The sequence below is a fragment of the Microcebus murinus genome, chromosome 20 (genome assembly GCF_040939455.1).
Source record: "Microcebus murinus isolate Inina chromosome 20, M.murinus_Inina_mat1.0, whole genome shotgun sequence".
Taxonomy (NCBI): Eukaryota; Metazoa; Chordata; class Mammalia; order Primates; family Cheirogaleidae; genus Microcebus; species Microcebus murinus.
Genome location: NC_134123.1, coordinates 2,667,118 through 2,691,668, shown reverse-complemented (window position 1 = coordinate 2,691,668; position 24,551 = coordinate 2,667,118). Strand labels below are relative to the sequence as shown.

At 37.3% G+C, this 24,551-nt stretch overlaps 2 protein-coding genes across 9 annotated transcripts in view; one reads left to right on the top strand and one right to left on the bottom strand.

The window, feature by feature from the left end:
- PHKB (phosphorylase kinase regulatory subunit beta) overlaps positions 1 to 14,188 on the bottom strand; it is a 211,332-nt gene extending 197,144 nt beyond the window's left edge. For 4 of the 6 annotated variants that reach the window (XM_075995604.1, XM_075995605.1, XM_012773843.2 and 1 more), the window contains exon 1: positions 14,041 to 14,188. In XM_075995604.1, the coding sequence (XP_075851719.1) occupies positions 14,041 to 14,116 (76 nt within the window). In that variant the 5' untranslated portion in view covers positions 14,117 to 14,188. Of the gene's footprint in view, positions 1 to 11,710; positions 11,806 to 14,040 lie in introns of all 6 variants that reach the window. The other 2 variants (XM_075995606.1, XM_075995607.1) reach the window with 2 other exon arrangements.
- Positions 14,189 to 14,235: 47 nt separating this feature from the next.
- The window catches only part of ITFG1 (integrin alpha FG-GAP repeat containing 1), a 305,254-nt gene continuing 294,938 nt past the window's right edge, over positions 14,236 to 24,551 (top strand). For 2 of the 3 annotated variants that reach the window (XM_075995608.1, XM_075995609.1), the window contains exons 1-4: positions 14,236 to 14,655; positions 16,342 to 16,414; positions 20,437 to 20,582; positions 23,495 to 23,552. In XM_075995608.1, coding sequence (XP_075851723.1) covers positions 14,277 to 14,655; positions 16,342 to 16,414; positions 20,437 to 20,582; positions 23,495 to 23,552 — 656 coding nt within the window. In that variant the 5' untranslated portion in view covers positions 14,236 to 14,276. The remainder of the gene's footprint in view (positions 14,656 to 16,341; positions 16,415 to 20,436; positions 20,583 to 23,494; positions 23,553 to 24,551) is intronic. The other variant, XM_012773847.3, reaches the window with a different exon arrangement.

Genomic DNA, 24,551 nt, shown 5'->3' with positions numbered 1-24,551 from the left:
CTAATAAAAACAACTAATAGTATTGGAGCATTTACTGTGCAAATTACTGTGCAAAGTACTATGCTGAGAACTTTCTATTCATGATTTCATTTAATCCTACAATAACACTAGTAAGTACTATTATTACTATCATTTTAAAGATAAAAATAAAGGTTTAGTGACTTATCTACAAGCAAGTAGAAGAGCTAGGACTTTAACACTGAAATACCATTTGTTTCTTTGTTTCTGGTAAAGCACAGCAAAAAGGCGAGCATATAGTCATTCTTTCTGGTCTTCTCTTAAAAATTTCATTTCTTCTTATGAAAATAATACAAGTACACAGCAATATAACTTGCTTCCAAGGTAATATTTAAATCAGAAATATTGCTTTAATGATAATTTTCCCCAAAATACTAAGGTGTTTCTAAACAGTTCTCGTATTAATTGTTGTACGTTGTCCATGTCAGCCACATAAATGACCTATTTCCACTGTCGTATTACTGGATGCACTGCGCTTTACCTAAATGTCACTACCTTTTCTCTCCATTTCAATAACATTAGTCCAAGACAACTGCAACTCACAAGAATAAAAAGAGATCTTTTCTTAGTTGTATACACAATAATTGCTAGACCCTGATCTGAAGAGGTCTAAAGTAAAAACAGACTTTTCTCTAGTGCATTATTTAGCATGTTTAAGACTTTTCTAAGAATAGATTTTATATCACTTCTTCTTCTGAAGTTTACTCTAAATGGCAAGATCTAGAAATCTAATTTTTCCCTACTTTATTTAAAAGTACATCATTTTACTCTTTCATTACTACGTTCCTGAAATTTAAATGGCAAGTTCAAATTCCTTGGTCTCTTAGGTAAAGTTTATGCTATGATAGACAGGGTCCATTAAATAGAACTGACCTTCTATGTATGTGAAAGAATAAACATGCTACTGATGACTTACATGTTGCAATAATGTAGATGAATGATCTATGTGATTTCTTCCATTTTCCCTTTAGGGAAAGCAAAAATCAGTGCACAAGAATTGCTCGAGGTTTTTAAGCAAGGGGCAAAAGCAGTCCAAATCATGCAGTATGGCCTTGGAGATGCTGTCTACAGTTGAAGAGAACAATCAAGAATGCCCTCACCACATCATAACGTCATTATGTACTTGGGTCACTATTTTGATTCACTTATTACTTTTCTTTTTTGAACTTGGCCAATAGAGGAACCTTTTTATTTCTACCATGAAGACATTCATTCTGTATTAAAATTGCACTAATCCTTTTAGCATGATAAGTTCATTCAATTTTTATTCTTATTCAATTTTGAGCCACTAGCACCAACCCCTGTATCAGAGGCTATTCAAACAAAGCTGAAACAGACCTACTGCCTGACTTGAAGGATTTCATAGCCTAGTAACGGGAAAAGATATATAATTATCTAATTGCAATGCAGTGACATCAGAGCTAAAAGAAGCATGTGTCATGGGAACCAGTAGAGCGATTAATTGAAACCTGGGATGCAGAGAAAGGAGTTGTCAGAAAATATGCAAAGACAAGAGATCACTGGAGCAGAATAAAAGATTTGGAGTGCACCAAGCTTACAGAGAAAGGCTATTTAATCCAGAGGGAACCTAATGATAAAGGTGAAGAAGCCAAAAAGAGAGTGACCCATCTGGGAGCTGCAGGTCGATTAATAATGCTACAGCATTCTCTGCTACTTCTCGGGAAAAAAAAAAAAATAATGCTACAGCAGAGAATGTAAGTAGGAAAGGAGGCTGGAAAGGTAGCCAAAAGTCTAACAGTGGAGGATGCTGAACAGTAGATTTCAGATTTGCATTTTATCCTTTAGATAATGGAGAGCCACTCTGGGGCATCTAATGATCCAAATTTGAGAAAGATAAGTCTGTTGGCAGGGCAAAGGACTGGTGTGAGTGCTAGGGTGTGAGTGCTAGGCACAAAAGTCTAGTTTAGGTCAAAACAATCATCCTAGGGCCTTAAATTAAGAGGGTGACAGCAAGGACACAGAGGGGAGGAAATATTCAAGAAACATTTAAAAGGTAAAATAAAAAAGACTTAGTAAAAACTTAATTTGGCATAGGTTTTAGGTACAAATATCAATATCATATAATGAAACAGAGTAGAAGAGTGCATTGATAAATTCTAACCCTCAGATAGTTTTTTATTCTTTCAAATTATAATAATTAACTTTATACCCTGGTAGGATTCTTTTTTTAATCCTTGAGGTCATTGAGCAAAGATCATTATCAAAGTTACAAGCCTATTGAGAATTGGTATTAAGTGGTTATAACAAATTAATCAGCTTCATTGTATATTTCCATGAAAACAAGATAACATAACCAAAGAAGAGGATCTCTGAACTAATATAAATAAGAAATAAAAACTCATATAAAAAGATTCCCCAAAGCAAAAATAATTACCCTCAGAAATATGTAAATTAAGAAAACAAGCTCTTATTTTAAATACTTCTGTATTAAAGGTATTTAACTTGAAAACTTCTTTGTTATCAATAAAGTATGTAAAAGCTATTTAATACAAACGAAGGGTCTTACATTTAAAATCAACATATCTATATAAGACATATTTAAAAGAGGCTCAATTTGAATGAAAAAAACTGTCAAAGCAGAAAGAACATCAACAGAAATGATTAATTCTATCAATGTTTACCATAATACCAAATAAAATTATGCTTCAATAAGATTATTTTTTAAATAATTAATTTTAAAATAAGATACATTTTTAAACATTACTTGGAAGCATGAAAGTTTGCTGAGTTAAGAGAAATGTCACCCAATGGTATATGGCTCTATTTCCTATGCTTAGCAAAGCCTAATGATACACGGTGCATTTTCTCTAGAGCTCCAGGTTTCCATGAATTTTCAGATAAAGTCACCTAACCAATTGGTAAAAGCCTAACAGTGCTGCCCATTTTGGAATCATTTAACCATAGGATACTCTGTTGTTTAAAATTTCTTAAATATATTGTTTTTGCTTAAGGAGAGAGGAACTAGTAAGGCCGCCTATATTAAGATAGTAGGATCTATGGTCAAGTTACAAAGGAAGAGAGAAAAAGAGAGAGAGATAGTATACTACTGCTTGAGATGTGCCAAACTTCCACCCTCAAAATATTATCAGTAAATATTTATATCAAAATATTTAACATCAAAGATCATAGTATATTTAGAGGTTTAGTTTCTTGCCCTTAATTTTTGAAAAGGTAGACTTGCACAACTGTCATTTAGTTACACAGGTAGAAATTCATGAAACATTCAGAAGGCAGGGGAAAAAAAGAAGAGAAGGAAATCATCCTAAAACAGAATCCATTAAAAGTTTAGATGTGAATTATAAAAAATAAAACTACCCTGCAAGCTGAAAACCCCATGGAAAAAATAGTCTACTGACTGAAGTCAAAACAAGCCAAGTTTATTCTTTTTGATATATTGATGATTTATAACTCTAATCAATCATCAGATATTTATAACCAAGCTTACAAAGTTAATGTAACTACATTCAAAAATGAATTTAAATATATGGAAAATTCTTCAGTGGTTCAATTGCTGGAGGAAAACAGAAATGTGATAAAGAATACAACTTATGCACCTAATACGAGCATGTTTTCAAAACATATCAGGAAGCTAAAATATGTATGATGAACTGTCCATAGCTCAATTGCCCAATCCCAGACCCTGTGCCTGTCCTTTCCAGTCTCTAATCATAGCTTTAGTAATAACACTTGATCTATCATCCAAATAACAGCGTAAACATTCATCTCCATGACCAGGGCCTATATATTTGCAAAGCTCAGTCCTGAGCTGCATAATTTGAATCTTAAATGGCCCAAAAGGAGCCATGTAAACATTGTGAAGTTATTGATAACAAAGAAAGTAAATAATCAGCTTTTCAGATTTTGTATAATAAATTAAAAATTAATGATGTATAATGCATGTGACATACAACATACCAGAACCTATACAAATGACCAATTTCAATTATACACTTAAGATTCTCAAATGTTGATCAAAGGGTACAAAGTTTCAGTTAGACAGGAAAAATAAACTTTCATGATACATTGCACAGAATAGTTACTATACTAAATAATGTATTGTTTATTTCAAAATTGCTAAACAACATTTTAAATGTTTTCACCAAAAAAAAGTATGTGAAGGGATGGATTTATTAATTAGCCCGATTTAATCATTCTATACTGTAAACACATATCAAAACATCAATTGTATCTCATAAATATATATAATTATTTGTCAATTAAAAGTAACATTAAAAAAGAGAAGATTCTCACTGTGGTTTTTGGAAGTCACTTAATGTTTAGATACTACATCTGTTCATCTATACAAAGCAACTTCCCAGGAAAATTTGTGAAATATTAACTGAAAGAGAAGAAAGCTATGAAATCAAGACATTAAAAATGAAGAATAATTTTTAAAGGACTAATAAATAGTCATATTTTTGTTGATAAAAAGAAACTAGAAGTATACAGCAAAAAAGGAGGAAGTAGTAAAATTAAAAACAGCAACAATTTTTCAGCTTTTTAAGACCATTTCTAATCAAGGCACCCAAGGCCTAATGTGATAAAAATGAGAACAAGTGTAAATTTACTAAAAACACATTAGTGAAAGCTACAATGAACCATCAGAAAACATTTACTATTGACAAGACTAAGCATATAACATATATAGTTACAATTTTGTTATTTGTGTTCTTTTTTTTTGAGACAGAGTCTCACTGTATTGCCCGGGCTAGAGTGCCATGGCATCAGCCTAGCTCACAGTAACCTCAAACTCCTGGGCTCAAGTGATCCTCCTGCCTTAGCCTCCCGAGTAGCTGGGACAACAGGCATGCGCTACCATGCCTGGCCAATTTTTTCTATATATTTTTAGTTGTTCAGCTAACTTCTTTCTATTTTTAGTAGAGATGGGGTCTCGCTCTTGCTCAGGCTGGTCTTGAACTCCTGAGCTCAAACCATCTACCCTCCTTGGCCTCCCAGAGTTCTAGAATTACAGGCATGAGCTACCACGCCCAGCCTGTTATTTATTTTCTAATCAGGGATTTGAAAATAGACACCCCCCAAACCATAAAGACATGTCCTAACTGCATAAGTGTTTACCGGTAAAAACAAAAACCTTTATATCTTCTACAAACACATTACCTTTTAATAGGTAAATCAAATGTCTACATGTATCCTTTAGCCTGAATCAAGCACCTTGTGCAGCTTTGTAGATTATTCCTCACAAACAGAATGGTCAATATGCCGTCAAAATATGGACAGAGATTACTGTAATGATAAAGATTTTACTATTAAGATACACACAGGAAATTGTCCTGTGTTAAATGGGCCACATTCTGAAAGTTAGTTTGTTGAGTCACAGATAGGTCATAAATGGTAGATCGGTTCTAATGTGTAATCAAGGTGGCCACATTTTCTGAATCCAGACTAATGACATAGTTAATATCCATGCCTTCACGGCCATTCCTTATTAAATATGAACTGAGTGTCCCATGCACCCAGCACTGTGCCAGGTATTAAACAGAGAGATATGTAACACATGGCTTCTACCATGAGGCTGCTCCCTGCCTTCTCATCACCTTCCAGTCCATTTTTTACAGAATAGCCAGAGGATTTCCACAAAATATTAATCAGGTCTCATAACTCCATTACTTCACACTTTGAATGGCTTTCCCTTCCATTTTTTTACAATAAAATGCAAACCTCTTCAAGGCTCTCAAGACCCTGCCCACCCCAGCCTCTCAAACGTTCCTATCATTCACAGTGCTTTGTCCACAGTGGACTCCTCAGCACTTCTCAAATACCCAGTTCTACCTAGCCCTAGAATCCTTAGCTTAGAACCTGCCTCCGTACCCTAGCATCTCCCTTGGTTCCTATTTCTTCCTTCAGCTTAAATGCCATTTCCAGAGGCGCCTTCCTTGAAGTCTCCCCCCACAATCCTGAAGAGGACAGAGAGCTGACGAGTGGAGGTAAGCAAGGGAGTGACAGGGCACCTCTTCGTTTCAGAAAAATCACCTAGGTGCAACTTGTAGTGTACATTGACGATGGAGGTGATATAATGGGAAGTTACACAAAGAGAGAGGAGAGAGAGACAGGAGAAGGAGAAGCCGGGGGAGGAGAGAGAGAGAGAGAGAGAGAGATTGCACATATGCAAAAGCACTGGTCACCTGAGCTCTGCATAAAGTTCCACCAGGCTATGACTCTCTAAGACTGGTATTACTGTAGTACTACAGTACTACAGTAATACCAGTGCTACAAACTGGTATTAAACAAAAAATACAAAGTGCTACAAACTTCCTATAACATCAGGGAATAAACATTAATTAGTTTGAAATGAATGAAAGAACAGTGAGTATCACCAAGATGCAAATAGTAATCACTGCCATTTATTTATGGAGTTCTAGGCACTATGGATGAGGAAGACAGGGAAGGTAGCAGTGGTCAGGAGGAGAGGTTCTGCCTGAGTAGCTCTATTATTCACTATCTGACTAACTTTAGCAAGCTATTTTATGTCTGTGTTTTGATTTTTTCAAAAGAGCACAGTAACAGTACTTAGAGCATAGGATTGTTGTGAGATTTAGATGTAAGACACTTAGAACACTACTTGTCACATATTAAGTACTCAATAAAGATTAGCTGCTTAAAAAATTGCCGCTGTTGTCATCATTATTAACATGAAAATCATTTTTGTTATTATTGGTACTACTATGATAGCCACTAGGTACTTCATAGACATTATTTCATCATCATAAAAGAACTTATGAGGGACATACTATTACCTTCACTGTATAATTAGGTGCAAAAGAAGTCCACACAATTAGTTAAGTACCAATACTGGTATTTGAGCCTAATTGTATGAGTTTAAAATTTGTATAATAACTACATTATGACACTGACTCTCAAAAGGGGCAGAAGAGACTCAGGTGTGACAAATAATAGTATTTTCTAAGCAATATCATTTACCAAATATTTATTATGTTCCAGCTACTCTTGTGGGTTCTGGGATTCAGCAGCGAACAAAACAGATGTCTCTGCTCTCATATAGCTTACATTCTAGCAGATGAAGATAGACAAGAAAGCTAAGAAAGACAAAAATATTAAATAGTGAGAAGAACACTGCAGAGAATTAAAATTAAGAATGATGTGTCTGGGGGCCACTAAATTGGGTGGCCAGAAAAAGCCTTTCTATGGGGGCTAAGTCTAAGATCAGAACCTAAAAGACAACCAGAAGGAACAAGCCTCCCAAACAGCAATATAAAGAGCTTTCCAGGCAGAGGAAACAGCTACTACTCATTTGCCTCAAGTGCAAACGAGATTGTGTCTTAAGGACCCAAAGCAAGCCAGCATGGCTGAAGAACAGTGGAGGAGAAGAGGGGCATTCCATGAGCAGGTCAGAGAGGCAGACAAGAGCCAAGTCACCTGGGGCTCTGTCACCCAAGGGAAGAGGGTGTGGATTTTATCATAAGGTAATGAAAGATACAATGGGAAGATTTTAAGCAGGAAAGTGACATGAGATGACTTACATTCTTTTAAAGATCCTTCTCACTGCTGGGCAAAGAACAGATTGTATGAGGTAAGAATGTGGGGACAGGAAACCAGGATATTTCAGTAGTCTAGACCAGAGATAAAAGTGGCTTGGACTAGGAAGGCAGGAGGACAGTTGGAGAAAAACAGACAGATTTGGTATGTGTTTTAGAGATAGAGTATAAAGGATTTACAGATTAACTGAATGAAAAGGTTAAAGGAAGGAGAGAAGTAACCCATGTAATTTAGCTTGAGCAGCTGAAGAATAATGGTTTAGTTTACCAAGATGGAGAATATTTAAGGAGGAATGTGTTTGGGATAGGAATAGGAGTAGAAAATAAGAGTTCTGTTTTGGCTGGGTTACATTTGAGATTTCCATCATATATACACCCATTCAGAAAGGCTCAGTAGGCATTTGGATTAGAAGTAGGCATTCTGGGGAGTTCCTCTTACTCTTTCTCTGATTTCACAAAAGACTGAAGATAAAACAGCCAGAGGAAAATAGCTTTTAGAATGCACAATGTGAGTGTTCAGTTATCAGCTAAAGCGTGAGACGAGCTGTTGTGTTCTTCATGAAACCATTGCACTTATGAAATCTGAAGCAACATTTTTGCTGAGCATAATGACACAAAAAAAGAGTAAGCTTTAAGGTCAATCATTTTCATGCCAAGAGAGTGAAGGCATATCATATGGCCTCTATTTCGTAAATCTTATAAGATTACAAGGTAAGAGCTAATAAGGATATCTGAGCTCCAAGCAATATATAATTTATGAATGCTTCTGAAATTTCCATCACATATGAAGGGAGCTCATTAAATACCCAATAAAGACAAAAATGTCTTCTAACTGTACATAAAATAATAACTGCTCTACCGGCTGGCTGATAGGAGTTTCCATGGAAACTGTCAGAAACAATTTCTTTAGAGGTATAGTGGTTATTGACAAAAATGGGATGAAAATGAGAGCTAAATTTATAAATTGGAATAGACTGTTAAATAGCACAGCTCTATTAATATTTGATCCTTGGTAATCTGATGCAAGCTAATGTTTCTTAATCAAATGGCTACTTTGAGGGTAGACAGAAAAATGAGAGACATGAGTAACCATGTTTGCATGTATATAAGTCCATACTCCTTAATACACATCAGCAATATTTCAATAATAAAAGACATATTTTTAGGAAAGATAAATAAAAGTTATTTAGCAACTACTAAATATCAAGTGCTTTACATATAATATCTTGTTTAATCCTCATAATAATTTCTCCGGGTAGGCTTTATTATCCTTATTTTTATAGAGCAGGAAGCTGAGTCTCAAAAAGATGTCAAGTAACTTGCTCAAGATAAAATAGATAGTAAATAACAGAGCCAAGATTAGATCCCGGCGTAACTGCACACAAAATACATACTCTTTCATTAAGCTATTAAAGGGGGCTACAACCCACAAGAGTCCAGGAGCCTCAGGCCGATGGCCTCTTCAGGTCACAAGAATCTTTCTGATTAGTTAACAGTTAAATTAAGCTAAAAAACAAGGCTGCTATATAAATGTCTAAAAAGAATAACGTCAGAGATGCAAAATAAAAAGTTGAGTTTTGACCAGGACTTACAACAAAACTTTACCAGACACTGATATACTCATCAAATCAAATAAATAAAAGAAAATCAAAGATTGTAAATACAAACAAGTAAAGGAAAAAACTCAAGTCACATGTTGAAATCCCTTTTACCAGATGCTGATAAACATAGGGAGTTAAGATAGACATAAGCTGATGATTCATTTTAAGAAGGAATAATCTCTTAACATATTTGTCATTTAAGAACAAAAGCAAAAATGCCAAGCCGTTTATTACCTCATCACAATACACCATAACCATTACTCCAAATAGTTGAACTGTAATGCCAAGGTGACTGTTAGAGCTGCTGAACTCTACTAACTTAATATATTGCATGTATAACCATAGTGGTCACATGAGAAATACAAGCAATCTGAGGTACTGAATGCCAAATTCCTTTCCTAATAATTATTTAATTTGTTTTGGTTGTTTCATTTCTTTATAAATTCATGGTCTTGTACATTTTACTCCAAGGTTCTTTAAGGAAAACCTGGATATCTAGATCTCTCTTTCAATTTAAGCAGTCAAAACATATTATAATCAACCACAGCACATACTAACACATTATTAATCAAAGCACAACTCAAGTACACACAGAGAGAAATGCAGAGCTCAAGCTAAATTCAATAAACAGTAGAAACAAAGAAAAAAAAAAGCATAAACATCTAGGAGGAATAAAGAGGGTTAAAATACATGAAACAAATCAGGTACATTGAAAACTAATTTTTGACAATATTGGGTGGTTTCTATCCAAAAGTACCAGTGAACAGCTCAGCTGTGAACCTAGGACAAGCTTTAAAATTATCGTTAAATGAAATCAAGCAATAAAACACTCTTGTACAATGATAATGTCCAGGGAACTACAATAGAGGAAAGAGAATCATTTCCAACATAAATGCAGTATTCCTAAATTAGGAAATAAATTATAAATACAAACCCCTTGAGGTATTTATTATTTTAACAGATAAAAGTTTTAAGTATTTCTTTATAGTTTTGCTTAGGGGAACTTTCCAAAAAGTATAGATATTGAAAGTAATTCATAAAGAATCAGTCTTTAAAATGAATTATAACACCAAGTTTGGTATTTTTATTTTGTTCCTTAGTGCATTCAATTTTGATTTAATGGCATGGTCCTAGAAAAGTTTTTTGTATATGCCTTCAAATACTCAATGTAATGTTAAAGCACAGTTCTTAAGTTTAGAAATTTCCAGTACTATTAATGCATAAAAGTATACGTTGACATTCTATCTATTTCCCCATTCCTACCGAATGACTTAGTGCTAAAAACCCAACAAACACTTAGTAGGAAAGCCAAGACAGAAAACAAAACCTGGTGCTTATAAGGAAAGAAAACACAGTCCAGAGATATATTTCCTTCTATTCCTTTAGTTCAAAAGTACTATCAGAAACCAACTGGCATTGTTACATATAATATTTTGTTATTTAGCTGATGATAATTAAAGACAGGAATTATTTTTATTCCTTAAAATGTAAGTTTTGTTTTCTCCTGTTTGATTCTTCCTTAGGCTGTTTGCTATTTCTTTTCTTCAAGATTTTCCTCCAGTATCTTGCCAAACAGGTATAAATGGAAATGAAGGAGAACCACTTCTGACACTGTTTGGGGGTGCTCATCTTACATTTGCTGTTAATGATTCCTGAGGTTTGAATATTCTGCTTAAAACACATTAGAGACAAAGTAGCCTCTTACCAACAGGCTTCTTCCAGAGTGTTCTGACACATAACAGGTTTTAAATGGCCCAAGGTGAGTCAAAACATACAGAAAAGGGTCCTAAGGCTTCTGTCTTCATTTCAACTATGTGGCCACTTTAAAAAAAACCTGTTTCTTCTTCTGTAAATTGAGACTGAATACATCCAAAGGCCTGGTTCCTGATGAGAACTATTCATGGTCATTCCTGAGTCCATGAACCACACAAAAATTGTTTTCAAAATCATGTGCACTCTTCTGAGGAGCAATTCCACAGCTTTAATCTAGCTCTCAAAGGGGTGCATCAACACAACAGTCCAAGAGCCACTGTGCCAACAAACCACTGTGCTTTGTGCCACAGGATAAAGCACAAAGCACATGGCCTTGAAACAGAACAGTGTCAGGATTGGAGGTAAGCCTTCTTCCAATCTGTGAAAACATATATGATAATACCTACTCCATAGGGAGTTGATGAAGAGTAGATAAATGGGATGTTGACCAAAAATTTCTAACATATAGAAGTTACTTCCATCATGCAAGAAGACAAAAATCATTTAAGAAGATACTATATGTATTCATTTGAAAATTGAGGCTCCCAGACACTAAGGAACTGCCCCAAGTGAAACAGCTTACAAATGTCCACTCTCTGTCCTCATGTCTCACACAACAAAAACACAACAGTCCACATTCAAAATACAATGCAAACCCAAGACTAACACTAACAGAAATGGGAGTCAGGCCTGGGCCCACCAAAAAGGAAATAAAACCAAACTGATATATTATGGCAACATCAACCTTCAGAAACATAGTTATTTAAAATTTCCAAGTGACCCTTTTGGGGTCTACACACTTACCAGACCTTAAGAAAGCTGGTGGAGAGGGGACGACTGCATCAGGGGAGCTGGCCATTTCAAATTGTTGACTCTAATCATAAGCGTCGCAGGCTAAACTACAGCAATTTTAAAACTGGTTAGTGAAGGTTAGAAGCAATCAGTGTTAGATTAATTGAAAGCAGTGTGAGCAGTTATTAACATGATGCATATGTAACAAAGGCAGTAATTGAGGATTGTTATAATTTTATTCTCTCTTTTATGATTTGAAAATTTGATTTTCTTTGCTTTGACAAATTATATTTGCTTATATGGCTGAAGCAGGAAATATATAATATCCACTTATTAAACATTACATAAGACTAGTATCCTCTGTGAGTGAAGTGATTATGCTACTATGTAACAATGCTCAGAACCCTGCAGAGGAGTCTATACCCAGGCAGGTTAGTCCACTTTCAAACAAACTTCTGTTTATATATTCTTCTAAAAGTTACAAACAGTAACAATCAAGTTGATTATTTTTAATGACACAGGAAGTAAATGATCCACTCAAATTTTATCACCTATACTTCATAAGGTTTTCATAAGAATCTAAACCTCAATCATAACTATTAATTTGGGGGAATGACTTCAACTGGCATCTCTTTTTACTACTACAATGTAAACATATAGAATATTCAACATTGATAATATGCATTTAACTACTTTGCAAATGAAACTGGATTTAAGTAACTGCATTCAACAACAGTTAAATAAAACTTAAATTTTTTCTCAGTTAAGAAAAGAAAAGTAAGGTTTTCAAAGCTTACTGACATGACATGCATTTCAGAAAAAACAAAGACTGGAGAAGAAAAGTTCTGAGTCTGCTCTACATTTCCTCTTCCTTGTGCTTATTAAAAGAAAAGAGAAATGTTGCAAAAATATGCCTTGGGAGCAGCGCTCAGTTCCCTGTAAGAAAACTCTGGTTACTCTCTGTCCAGACATAATCAATCCAGTAACAATTTTTATAGCCCTGATAGCCACATTGTTAGTAGCCAATTCAATGTTTCTATATCAAACACAAAAAAATTTAAGAAAAAGTGTGAAACAAAAATACATGTGAGTATTCCAAGTAACTATTGGTTTTAAGATGTACTTAGAACTATTTTTGGAGGGAAGGGAATAAAAAAAGAACTATTTTTGTTAAAGTAAAATTCTATCATACTCTGTAGGTAGTCGTTTTACTATATCACTAGGTAAATAAATGCAGAACTTCTTTTAAGGTATAACAACAATGAAATTGGCAACAAAGATTGGGTATGTGATTTATGAAATTAGATACTTTCTCCAATTAAAAAAAAAAAGTCAGTATGCACAACAGACAACTAAGACCTTCATAAATAGGGAAAGCCCAAAACAATGAGGGCACATTAGCTGAGGAAAAAAAAAATCTCTTAATGTCAACGCAAATGCAGAGTTAATTTTTCCAGGCAATGCCTTCCACGTCCCCCAATAATAACATAGTTCTCCAATCCTTTAAAAGGGAAAGTCCTTATTTGGCTTGTCATTCCACCACCTTTCTTGTTTATGGGCACACTTTTGCTAAAGATTATTATACGCAGCCAGCCAGGAATAGGGGAAGTTTCAATACCAGCTCCTGGAGGAGTATCAGCCAAGAGTGTTAATTTGAAAGTCATGACTGTGCAATCTGAACAAGTCAGTTCAGGACACTTGAACTGTTATAACCGCCTGCACTGGAATCTTCTGACCTTCCTGGCCATGCTTGGGAGCTACAAGTGGAAACTAAGTGACCTCTGGTCACTTGCCTAGGGAAGAAGACTGCTTCCTTCTGAGCCCTAACTCTGCTCTGCTTGATCTGAGGCCTTGTTTGTCTCTCAGTTTCTACCACATAGATAACTGGCCACAGCAGAGAACTACTGGGGAATGTAAAGGGGGATACATGAAATAAGGCAATGAGCAGCCGCCGGCTTTCCAGGGTCAGATCAGAGTCCATTTGACTTGACCTGACGAAGCCATCTGACTTGTACAGAGGACACTCATATGGAGGACGCACTTTTTCCCAGGAATGTCTTGCCGCCTGAGTTCTGGAGTAAAGACTCCGTGCAAAGTTGGGACCGCCTCCTACACACTTCTGAGGGGTACACACACAAAACAGAGTTGGAGGACACGCATAGAGAGGAGTTGGGTCGGCCATCTAATTCTTAGAGATAAAGGGGAGATGTCAGGAGCCAGGCCGCGGCCGCTGCCTGCTTTCTAAGGAAAAGTACGAGGGGCACAGGTTCGTTTCCAGGACCCCCACCTGCCTCCCGCCCGAGTGCTTGAGGGGCAGAGGGTGGCGCCCCAGCCAGCCAAACCTGAGCGCTTGACCCGAGCCCTTCGCTCCAAGACCTTCCAGCTCACTTCCGTCAGAAGTCCCGCTGCCCCCGCCATCGCGCTAGGGCAGCAGCCACGGCCACCCCGGGCTGCCTGTCATTACCGTCCGCCCGCCCCGCCGGCCCCGCCAGCCCCGCTCGGCCCCGCCCCCCGCGCGACACTGTCGAGAGGCGCGCCGGCCGGAAGTGAGCGCGAGAGCGAGGCTGACCCTAGCTCCATGGTCTCTCTAGCGTCAGAAGAGCTGTCTGAAGGGAGAGGGAGGCGGGAGCCGGTGGTGGCTCGTAAGCGCCCCGGGGCTGAGCGCCTTTTCTCCCAGCCGGCGGCGCCGTGCTTTGCGGCTGCCGTCAAGCGCGGCGCTGGGCCGGCGGGCGGGGGCCGAGGGGCTGCCATGGCGGCGGCGGGCCGGCTGCCGGGGTCCTGGACGCTGCTGGCGCGGCTCCTTGCCGGGCTCGCGCTGCTGGAAGTCGGGCCGGTCCCGGCGCGGGCGCTGCACAACGTCACGGGCGAGCTCTTTGGGGCCGAGGCCTGGGGCACCCTGGCGGCCTTCGGAGACCTCAACTCCGACAAGCAGACGGACCTCTTCGTGCTGCGGGAAAGTCAGTGCTTGCCGGGCCCTCCCTCTGTCCGTGTGCCCCTCCCGGTGTTCCCCACACCCCAGGCCCCATGGCCGGTGCGCCAGAATTTCCCGGTCCTTCTCTCCCAGCCCTGTGACCTTTCCTTTATCTCCAGCATTCTTCGCAGCTTGCCCTTTTTCTCCACCTTTTCCAACCTCAGGTCCTGACCTGGCCACCTTACAGTTTGACCAGCCCTCAAAAGCCATGACAGCACCCCATTTTTTTTCCTTAGAAGCCCGCTGCTTTCACCCACGCACCACCTCCTCGCGATGGAATCACCTGCCATCCCAAGTCCTTTCCGATTCCCAGAAGTCTTTGTACCTTGCCTCTACGTTCACTCCCGAGGCCTTTTCTTTTTCTTCTGGTTTACTTCAGTCTTCCTTCCCCTTCAATGAACAGGAAAACATGCAACTTGATAGTTTCTTCTCATAGGGAACTTCTCCTTGCCTCCCCACTTAGCTAATTTGCCCTCCCCTCCTTTTGTCAGGGTACCAGCTTTCTTTGACGCTACTGTGCCCTTCCAAGGCCCTAAACACTAAACAGGTCACACAAACATTTTGCAGGGACCACTGATAAACCCAGAGCCTCCTTGGGGAAGCCTTCTCAAACAGCATACTCTCTTCCCTCCTGAATTGCCTATTCTTTTGTGTACACCTTCCTCACCTTGGTCACCACCATAGTCCTTCAGGTCTCTGCTTTCTTTGCCAACTTTTGATTCTTAGAAGTTCTTTGCTTTGCTTTGACCATCACTAAACTAAACTTAGATGGTCTTGATGCTGACAGTGGGCAGAAGGGGGCCTTAGCATTCTTGAGTACCCACCAAAGTAGGTGCTTCTTAAAGGTCAAGGCCATGAAGGAAGGAAGAGGAAATGTAGAGCGCACTCAGTGCTTGACTGATAGAATCCTGAACCAGACTTCTTAGGAACCCTTGCCAGGACCCCAGAGCCGCTTGTGGACCCAGGATATTTTCTCAATCTTTGTATAACTCCCCATTTTGCAACATACTGCCAAACCTCTAGCTACTCCATCCAAACTGGGTACAGAGAATCTCCTTTACTTTAAAGATGGCCTGTGTTTGAACAATTTCAATTTCAAGGTCATTACAGTGAGTGCTAATTGAACTTCAACAGTGCATTTACCTGGGGGATGGTTCCATAGGAGCCACAGGAGGAGTGTCTTGGAGGATTCAGCATTTTCTACTTTACATGCTTTTGTCCTTGTCATCAGATGTATACAGTGGGAGTTCCTGCATCCTTGGTGGGATGCATCTGTGTGATGAACTAAACAGACTTATAAGGGGCAGTGTTGTTACCTTTAGGGAAGATAAAGTTTAACATATAGTTACAAGGCATGTTCTTTGTATGGTTCTTTTAAGTCAGCTAGTCCGATTCCTGGCAGAATCCATACATATTGGCTTTGGTATGTCTTGATCAACTACATTTTTCCATGTTGATCTTTCTTATTTCTCTGCTGCTTTGAACATTGAACTTGTGATATACAGTTAGGTGGCCCTATTAGGATGGTGGGACTATACTTGAGCAGGCAGAAGAACTGGAGTAGAGTAAAAGTTTTCTTGTCAATACTAGTGCCCAGAAGGCTTCTCGTAACCACTGATTGGATATCTAACCAGAAAACATTTTTCTAATATCATATATTTGTTTCTTTTAGGAAATGATTTAATCGTCTTTTTGGCAGACCAGAATGCACCCTATTTTAAACCTAAAGTAAAGGTATCCTTGAAGTAAGTACAAATAGGTTTGTTTCTGTAAAACCTTAGTCATTAGCATGACAATTGATATGCTATAGCTGGTTGAATTGTCTCTGAAATCAATTTTACTTGTGTTGTGGTAACACAAAACTATTAGCCAGCAGGTATGAGTAGCAAGTGATTTGTTAGGAAAACTATTGAAAGTACCAGAGTTTCAAAATGATTTATTTTTAAATAATTAAATTTGAATGGAATTGGGTCTATTCTGCTATAAACACTTCATTTCCTTGCAGTCTATCACACTTGCTTGAATGTGTTGGGAGCAGGTCACTCACAGAAGCTCCTGTCGACTGTGTGTTGCAGTGGGGAAATATCAGTGACCTCTGTCCTAGTTTTTTTGTTTATTGACTGATAGCTGTTGAGTTTTTAAAGTTGATTTTGAAGGAATTCTAATCCATTTTTTGAAATTATCTGAACTTTTATAATATTGTTTAAATAATAAGTCTTTTTTTTTTTAATATGTTTGTAATTGCACAAAAGAGTGACCTCCTCAGTGATAGTGAGGCAACACAGTATTGAAACTACAAGAAGCAAGGATTGATTGCTAGCTGAATTCAAAGGGGATGGGTCAGTGCAGGCCAAAGTAGCAGCTTCCAGGGAGTCATAGAACTTGAACTTGACCTTAGTATGAGCAAAATTTAGGTGAAGGTGTGAAGTTTGGGGACACAGCATTTGTAAGAGATGACAGTAAAAACAGCATGTTGTGATAAGAAGGGGGAAAGATCTGCCTGACAGAAGTGGAAGGTACATTTTGGACAATTGTGGTAGGAAGATGAGATCAGGGCAGACTGGGAGCATTCACAAATATCAGAAGTTTGAACTCAGTCCCATGAGAAAAGGGGTCGTTGTGCAAAGGAGAGATGATGAAAACAATATTTTAAGATAATAGTGGGAAGTTGTATAGGTAGATTTGGGCCAGATTGTGTAGGGCTGTGAATGTCTTTGTAAAGAATCCAGGGCTGAGATTCGGGAGACCTGAGTTCCAGTCTGGACTGTGCTCACCAGCTAATGGTTATCTTGGGCAAATCAGTTCCTCTTTCAGATCTTTGTGCTCAGCACATAATTAATACTGTACATGCTCAATAATTATTCATTAAAAAAAAGAAAACAGTATTTTAAATTGATCTACTTGTTAATGTGCAGAATGAGTTGGTATGCATAAAATCAAAGACTACTTAGGAAACTGTTTTTTAAAAGTCATTATGTGGGCTAATTAGTGCTCAAACTACAATATTTTATGTCAACTCAAACTTGTGAAAAAAATGGATTTGAATTAGAACATGGAGGAAAAAGTTGTAAGTGGATGGATAGGAACTCATCCCTCTTGAGAAATGTTTCTGGTTACTGGATGTCAGCATGCTTGAGTGGGGAAGGAACAAAAATTGATAAACATATACAAGAAATGAACTAACTGCCTAGAAGTGATTGTTATTGGAAGGTTAAAAGGAAATTTAAATGCTATAAGAAAGGGCTTGTGTTCTGCTGAGTTAAAACAAAAATCCCAATTAATTTCTCTTTTTTTGGTTAATGAAATGTTGTTTTACATACTTAAATTTAGAAACTCTTGTCTGTATGTTAATTTAGAATATTTTTCAAAGTAAAAATAACTATCCTTCACCCTTTTCTTCCCCTCTTCCCCTGTTTTCTCTCAGATGCAACTACTGTTAAAACTTTTAGCTGTGCCTTCTAGTGTTTATCTCCATATTTTAAAATAAATATTTACACTGAAATTTCTTAAGTTATATTTTAATGTTCATCTTTTGCGTTTTTTGATAGCATAGATAAGGATTTAACATCTTTATAATTATGTCATAATTTTTAGTTAAATCAGTAATCATTGTTTACATTTCAACAATGTGGTTTCTATGTACTTCAGAACCAAGTAGTGTACAATGTTTCATTTCTTCTACAGCTTTCCCCCTGGAGTAAGTGATTGCTTAAAAAAAATAAATTGAATGGTTTTCTATGTACATATTCTTAATTTCATTGTAGCTATTTCATCATAATGGCCATAAATCTATCATGCATTTTTGTTTTCTGCATTGGGTCCTCTACATTCCTACCCAATCTTGATTCATTCTCCAGGCATTCTGCACTTACTATTGTGGGACTTACCCTTTGCTGTTCTTTGCCCAAAACCTATTTCTTGGATCTTGTGCCATGTTTGTCTTTGTTTCCTCATTTGCTTCACTGGAGTGCATTCTTCAGGAAATTCCTGAGAAAGGGTACATGGTACATACTTGCATGTCCAAAATTTTTTCTACCTGCTCTTAACACTTAAGTTAGGTATTATCTTCTAACTTCATGGGTTGCTATTTTAAAATTCAATCCTTTTTCTCCTAATCTTTAAGTGTAACTTGTTTTATTTTTAATTTTGGAAGCTATAGTCTCTTCGTTATCCATTTTGCTCTGATTTTAGGGTGATGTGCTTTGGTGTGGATTATTTTGCACTTACTGTGCTGGAAGTTATGTGGGCCCTTTCAAGCTGGAGGCCTCTATTCTTGGGAGCTCTTTGAAATACTCTTATTTCTTTGATAATTTTTGTTTTTCTCCCTTTCAGGAATTCCTGTCATTTGGTTATTGGTCTTCCTGGGTTCATCTTTTATTCCTTTATCTTATCTGGGTTTTGGGGGTTTTATTTTTTGTCATTTTGTTTTATTTTCCTTTCCAGGAGATTTTCTCAATTTTATCCTCTAAACCTTTATTAAATTGTTTTTTGTTAGCCATTGTATTTTTAATTTCCAAGATTTTCTTTATTCTCCTACTGTTGTTTACTCTTAGCATGTTATTCTTTTTTTTAATGAACATATTTTCTTCTCTTGCCTCAAGTATAATTTTGAAATTTTTTTTTTTTTGTTTCCTCCATTAGCTCTGTTTTCTTCAGCTTCCTTATTGCTGCTTGTTTTGGTTCTCTTTACTATTCATAGTTTCTTTAAAGGCAGGTGTCTACTCATATTTATAAGGCACTAAAGAGCTTCTTGGAAACATTTTCCTGGTAGGACCTGTCTGTCATCTCTTGCTTGTGTGTATTTTCCTGCCTGGCTGGCATTAGAGAAATAGGGTAGAGCTGGGAGCAAGGGTCCCTTTTGTAGACTTTCCATTAACTTTCTGTTTTTAGCATAAGGCCAAAATCTTACATGCTGCATAATATAACTTAAATCCTTAATGCCTGAGATTTTCCAGAAATAAACCAATTGGTTCTTGCCTTGCTGAGTGAGAAGGAAAAGGGACTAACTACCACTGATGCATTTAGAAAATAATTATTCATAGTCTAATTGGAAATTTGCTGTCTTGATATTTGCTCTAAGTAAAATGAATTTAAGGCCTATTTTTTTGGTTGGGTCACTCAGACAACATTATGACAAAACTCGAAGATGTTAACTTTTCAAGGTTAATTTTAATAATTTTAGAGTTATTTTATTATTAAAAATATAAAATTATATATATATATATATATATATATGGATAGCCTATTGATTGCCAAGCTCGGTAAAACCTTGTTAACCATTGTGAATCTCTATAAGCTTTCAGAAATAAAGTAATTATTTACTTGTCACTATAAATTTTGAATTTACATTAAAATCCAAATTAAATATTTTATAAATAATATATTTTAATTGACAAAATCACAGTGATATTCCTTGCTGTTTTAGCAATTAATTGTGATGAGTCTCAATTTATTTTAAACAGCATCCAAATGTCTTGGTGTCATTGACAAAGGAACTAAGTGAAAGAACTATATTAGGCAAACAAGTTTTCTCTTGATATATTTCAGATTTATCTTGCTTCTTAAGACTATTCTGCATTTATTCTGAACTCCTTTGTAGACCAAAGAGGTCCAAATACATGAGGGATGATGAGATATTAATGAAGAGATTAATCAGTTCTGTGAAATTTTAAATTTTCAATTGAAATATTTTCAAAAGGTAGAACTATAGAGATGTCCTTTTTTAGTATAACTTGTCTGGATATTTTTAAATGTTTGTTTCTTTTAGGAATCACAGTGCCTTGATAACAAGTATAGTTCCTGGGGACTATGATGGAGATTCACAAATGGATGTCCTTCTGACATACCTTCCCAAAAATCATGCCACCAGTGAATTTGGAGCTGTTATCTTCTGGGGACAAAATCAAACATTAGGTGAATTTGGTTTTGTTTTAAGAGTTTTTAATATTTATCATTGGATATGAAAGGTAAATGTGACTAAATATTATTCTGAAATCAGTTCAAAAATACTATTCTTGGGTGTCAGTAATTGTAAGAACTTTTTTATTAAGAGATGGGTTCTGAATCTGTTGTCCAGGCTGGAGAGCTATGATCGTAACTTACTGTAACCTTGAACTCCTGGGCTTAAGCGATCCTCCTGCCTCAGCCTCCAGGGTAGCTGGGAGTACAGGCCCTCATGCCCACATATTTTTAAAATTTTTTTGTAAAGACAAAGTTTCAATTTGTTGCCCAGGCTGATCTAGAACTCCTGGCCTCAAGCTATCCTCTCATCTTGACCTCCCAAAGCACTGGGATTAAAGGTGTAAGCCACCACACCTGGTCTGTAAAAACTTTTTTTAAAAGTTCATTCTCTGATTTTTCTATTCAATCCAGAACTGGTCTGGTATGAATTCCAGGGAACAAAATCCATTCTTGCTAGCTTTAAGAGAGAAGATTTATTAAAGGGTTTTAATGGCTTACGGAATCGTTGGGAAGGCTAAACAACAAACTGTAGGTTTCGCTTTCGTGAACAATCTCCTGAGACATCAAGGAAGGCACTGCTTCTTTTAACTGTCAGAAGTGGCACGTGGGCAACAGCTGCCGTAATGATGCTGTGCCAACTATGATTCTCACCAGCAAAATGGATGCTGTGCCTGGTCTCTCGATTCAGTGAGTAGACATTGAGAGTGAAATAGCAGAAGCACAGCCTTTGTCTTACTCATGCCTTTAAAATTCACAGTGTATCTAATTGGCAAGACTTAATTTTCATTCAGCATCTCGGATGCAAGGATATCTTGGAAATGTTATTTTTGTTTTCTAGTATCCTCAGTACAGGAAAGCACATAAAAGTTGAAGTAGAGGTTGAGAGTCAGTCTGACATATCTCACCCTCTGAAACCTTCAAGTCTTACCTGAAAAGCCATTTTTTTTTTTTTTTTAAGACAGAATCTCTCTCTGTCTCTGGGGCTAGAATGCCACAGCATCAGCCTAGCTCACAGCAACCTCAAACTCCTGGGCCCAAGTGAACCTCCTGTCTCAGCCTCTTGGGTAGCTGGACTACAAGCATGCGCCACCATACCCAGCTAATTTCTTTTTCTTCTATTTTTAGTAGAGATGGAGTCTCACTCTTGCTCAGGGCTCAGGCTGGTTTTGAACTCCTGAGCTCAAGAGATCCTCCCACCCCGGCCTCCCAGAGTGCTAGGATTACAGGCATGAGCCACTGCCTTGTCCAAAAGCCACTTAACTATACCTAAATAGACAGCTTTGCCCTTGAAGCCAGATTTCAAGGAGAGCAAATGCAGTTTTGTTTTTTGATCACATTTTGGAATATAAGCAGTAATATCAATAAATACTTTATATTCATTCAGTCAATGAGTATTTGAAGAAGGAGTACCAGGTGCAAAATGCTGCTTGCATTGAATCATGAACATTTTAGAGTCAGGAAGTTTTGCATATATTGACTTCTTTACATCAAAACCTTGTTAATTGTCAATTGCTCTAGTCCTAAATTATATATAAAGACTCAGCTGAGAGACATTTAGATGGAAGCCTCAAAAGGAAGTTATTGTACATTCATTGTATAATAAAATGTATTCTCCCAATATTTTATCTTTACAAGCTTAATGTCCATGTAAATTAGATTTACAGTGCATTATTAATAAGAGTTAAAATAAATTAGAGACAAATCTTGAAAAGCATAATATTTTTTCCTAAGTGTGGATATCAAAAATAATATCATATCAGACATTGGCCTAGGCAAAGAATTTTTGAGGAAGACCCCCCCCCAAGGCAATCACCGCATCATCAAAAATAAACAAATGGGATCTGATCAAATTAAAAAGTTTCTGCACAGCCAAGGAAACTATCATTAGAGCAAATAGACAACCCACAGAATGGGAGAAAATATTTGCTCTGTACACTTCTGATAAAGGTCTAATAAGAATCTATCAAGAACTCAAAAGAATGAACAAGAGGCCGGGCGCGGTGGCTCATGCCTGTAATCCTAGCTCTCTGGGAGGCCGAGGCGGGCGGATTGCTCGAGGTCAGAAGTTCGAAACCAGCCTGAGCAAGAGCGAGACCCCGTCTCTACTATATATAGAAAGAAATTAATTGGCCAACTAATATATATATACAAAAAATTAGCCAGGCATGGTGGCGAATGCCTGTAGTCCCAGCTACTTGGGAGGCTGAGGCAGGAGGATTGCTTGAGCCAGGAGTTTGAGGTTGCTGTGAGCTAGACTGACGCCACGGCACTCACTCTAGCCTGGGCAATAAAGTGAGACTCTGTCTCAAAAAAAAAAAAAAACAAAATGAACAAGAAAAAATCAAACAACCCTATCAAGAAATGAGCAACGGAAATGAACAGAAACTTCTCCAAAGAAGACAGAATAATGGCCTGCAAACATATAAAAAAATGCTCAACATCTCTAATTATTAGAGAAATGCGAATCAAAACCACAATGAGATATCACCTAACCCCGGTGCGAATGACCTGTTTCAAGAAATCCCGAAACAACAAATGCTGGCGAGGATGTGGAGAGACAGGCACACTCCTACACTGCTGGTGGGACTGCAAATTAGTGCAACCTTTGTGGAAAAGAATTTGGAGATACCTCAAACAGCTAGAAATAGAAATAGAGAGGAGGGGATGGGTGTTTACTTACATAATGAGTGCAATGCGCACCACCTGCTTGAAGCTCTGACTGGGGGGTAGGGGTGGCAAGGGCAATATATGTAGCCTTAACAATATTTGTACCCGCATAATATGATGAAATAAAAAGAAAAATAATAATATCGAATGCCCGTTAATTTATGTTTATTTTATATATATATTTTTTCTCTTTTCAGATCCTAACAATATGACCATACTCAATAGGACTTTTCAAGATGAACCACTGATTATGGAGTATGTATGTGCTTGCTTTTCTTGGGATGATTTTAAACTTAAACATAAAATAAAACCTTTCACATAAGAAACTACTTTTCTAAGTAGTATTGGCACTAAATTCACTCTCTCTTAAGGCCGATAGGGGCCTAATATGATATTTATTTGCTATTATGGGGGAAAAAGAAAAATGAAATTTATTATTTTAGAAAAAGGAAAAGGCAGGGCATGGTGGTGCATGCCTGTAATCCCAGCACTCTGGGAGGTATGGGCAGGATGTTTGCTTGAGCTCAGGAGTTCAAGACCAGCCTGAGAAAGAGTGAGACCCCTCCCCCACCCCTCTACTAAAAATAGAAAAATTAGCTGTGTGTCATGGCATGCACCTGTAGTTCCAGATACTGAGGAGGCTGAGGCAGGAGGATCACTTGCATCCAAGAGTTTGAGGTTGCAGTAATGACACCACTGCACTTTGCCCACAATGACAGAGCAAGACTGTCTCAAAAAAAAAAAAAAAGAGAGAGAGAAATTATTATTTTTGTTTCAGTAACTTTCAATGTGTCCATTGTAGGTCTATTTTGATATTAGCCATGTCATCACTTAAATAATTAAGTAATGTCTTTCAGTTAAATTTGAAAAATATGAAAGATATAGGATTTCCTCCAAAAATTTAGAAAGATTTCTATGTTAAGGAGAAATTTTTGTTCTTTTTAAACTCTTCCCTTTTGTTATCATTTATTTCCTCAAAATAGACTCATGTACCAGGATAATTTAATCCAAATTTATGACAGGGCATTTTGGTAATGAGGCAGGCATCATTTTGGTTACTAACCCAAAGTATGGCCACATTCTTGTTTCCAGTACTGCCTTTCTTACAGTTATTAAAATCATAGTCATACAGCAATAGGTCAGTGGCCATGAGAAGTGTGAAGAGTAAGTCCATGGATTAATCATAAGGGTGCTTGGCTTGATTTCTTTCATTTCTTAGTGTACTTTTTCATTGTTATAATATTTAGTGGCCAG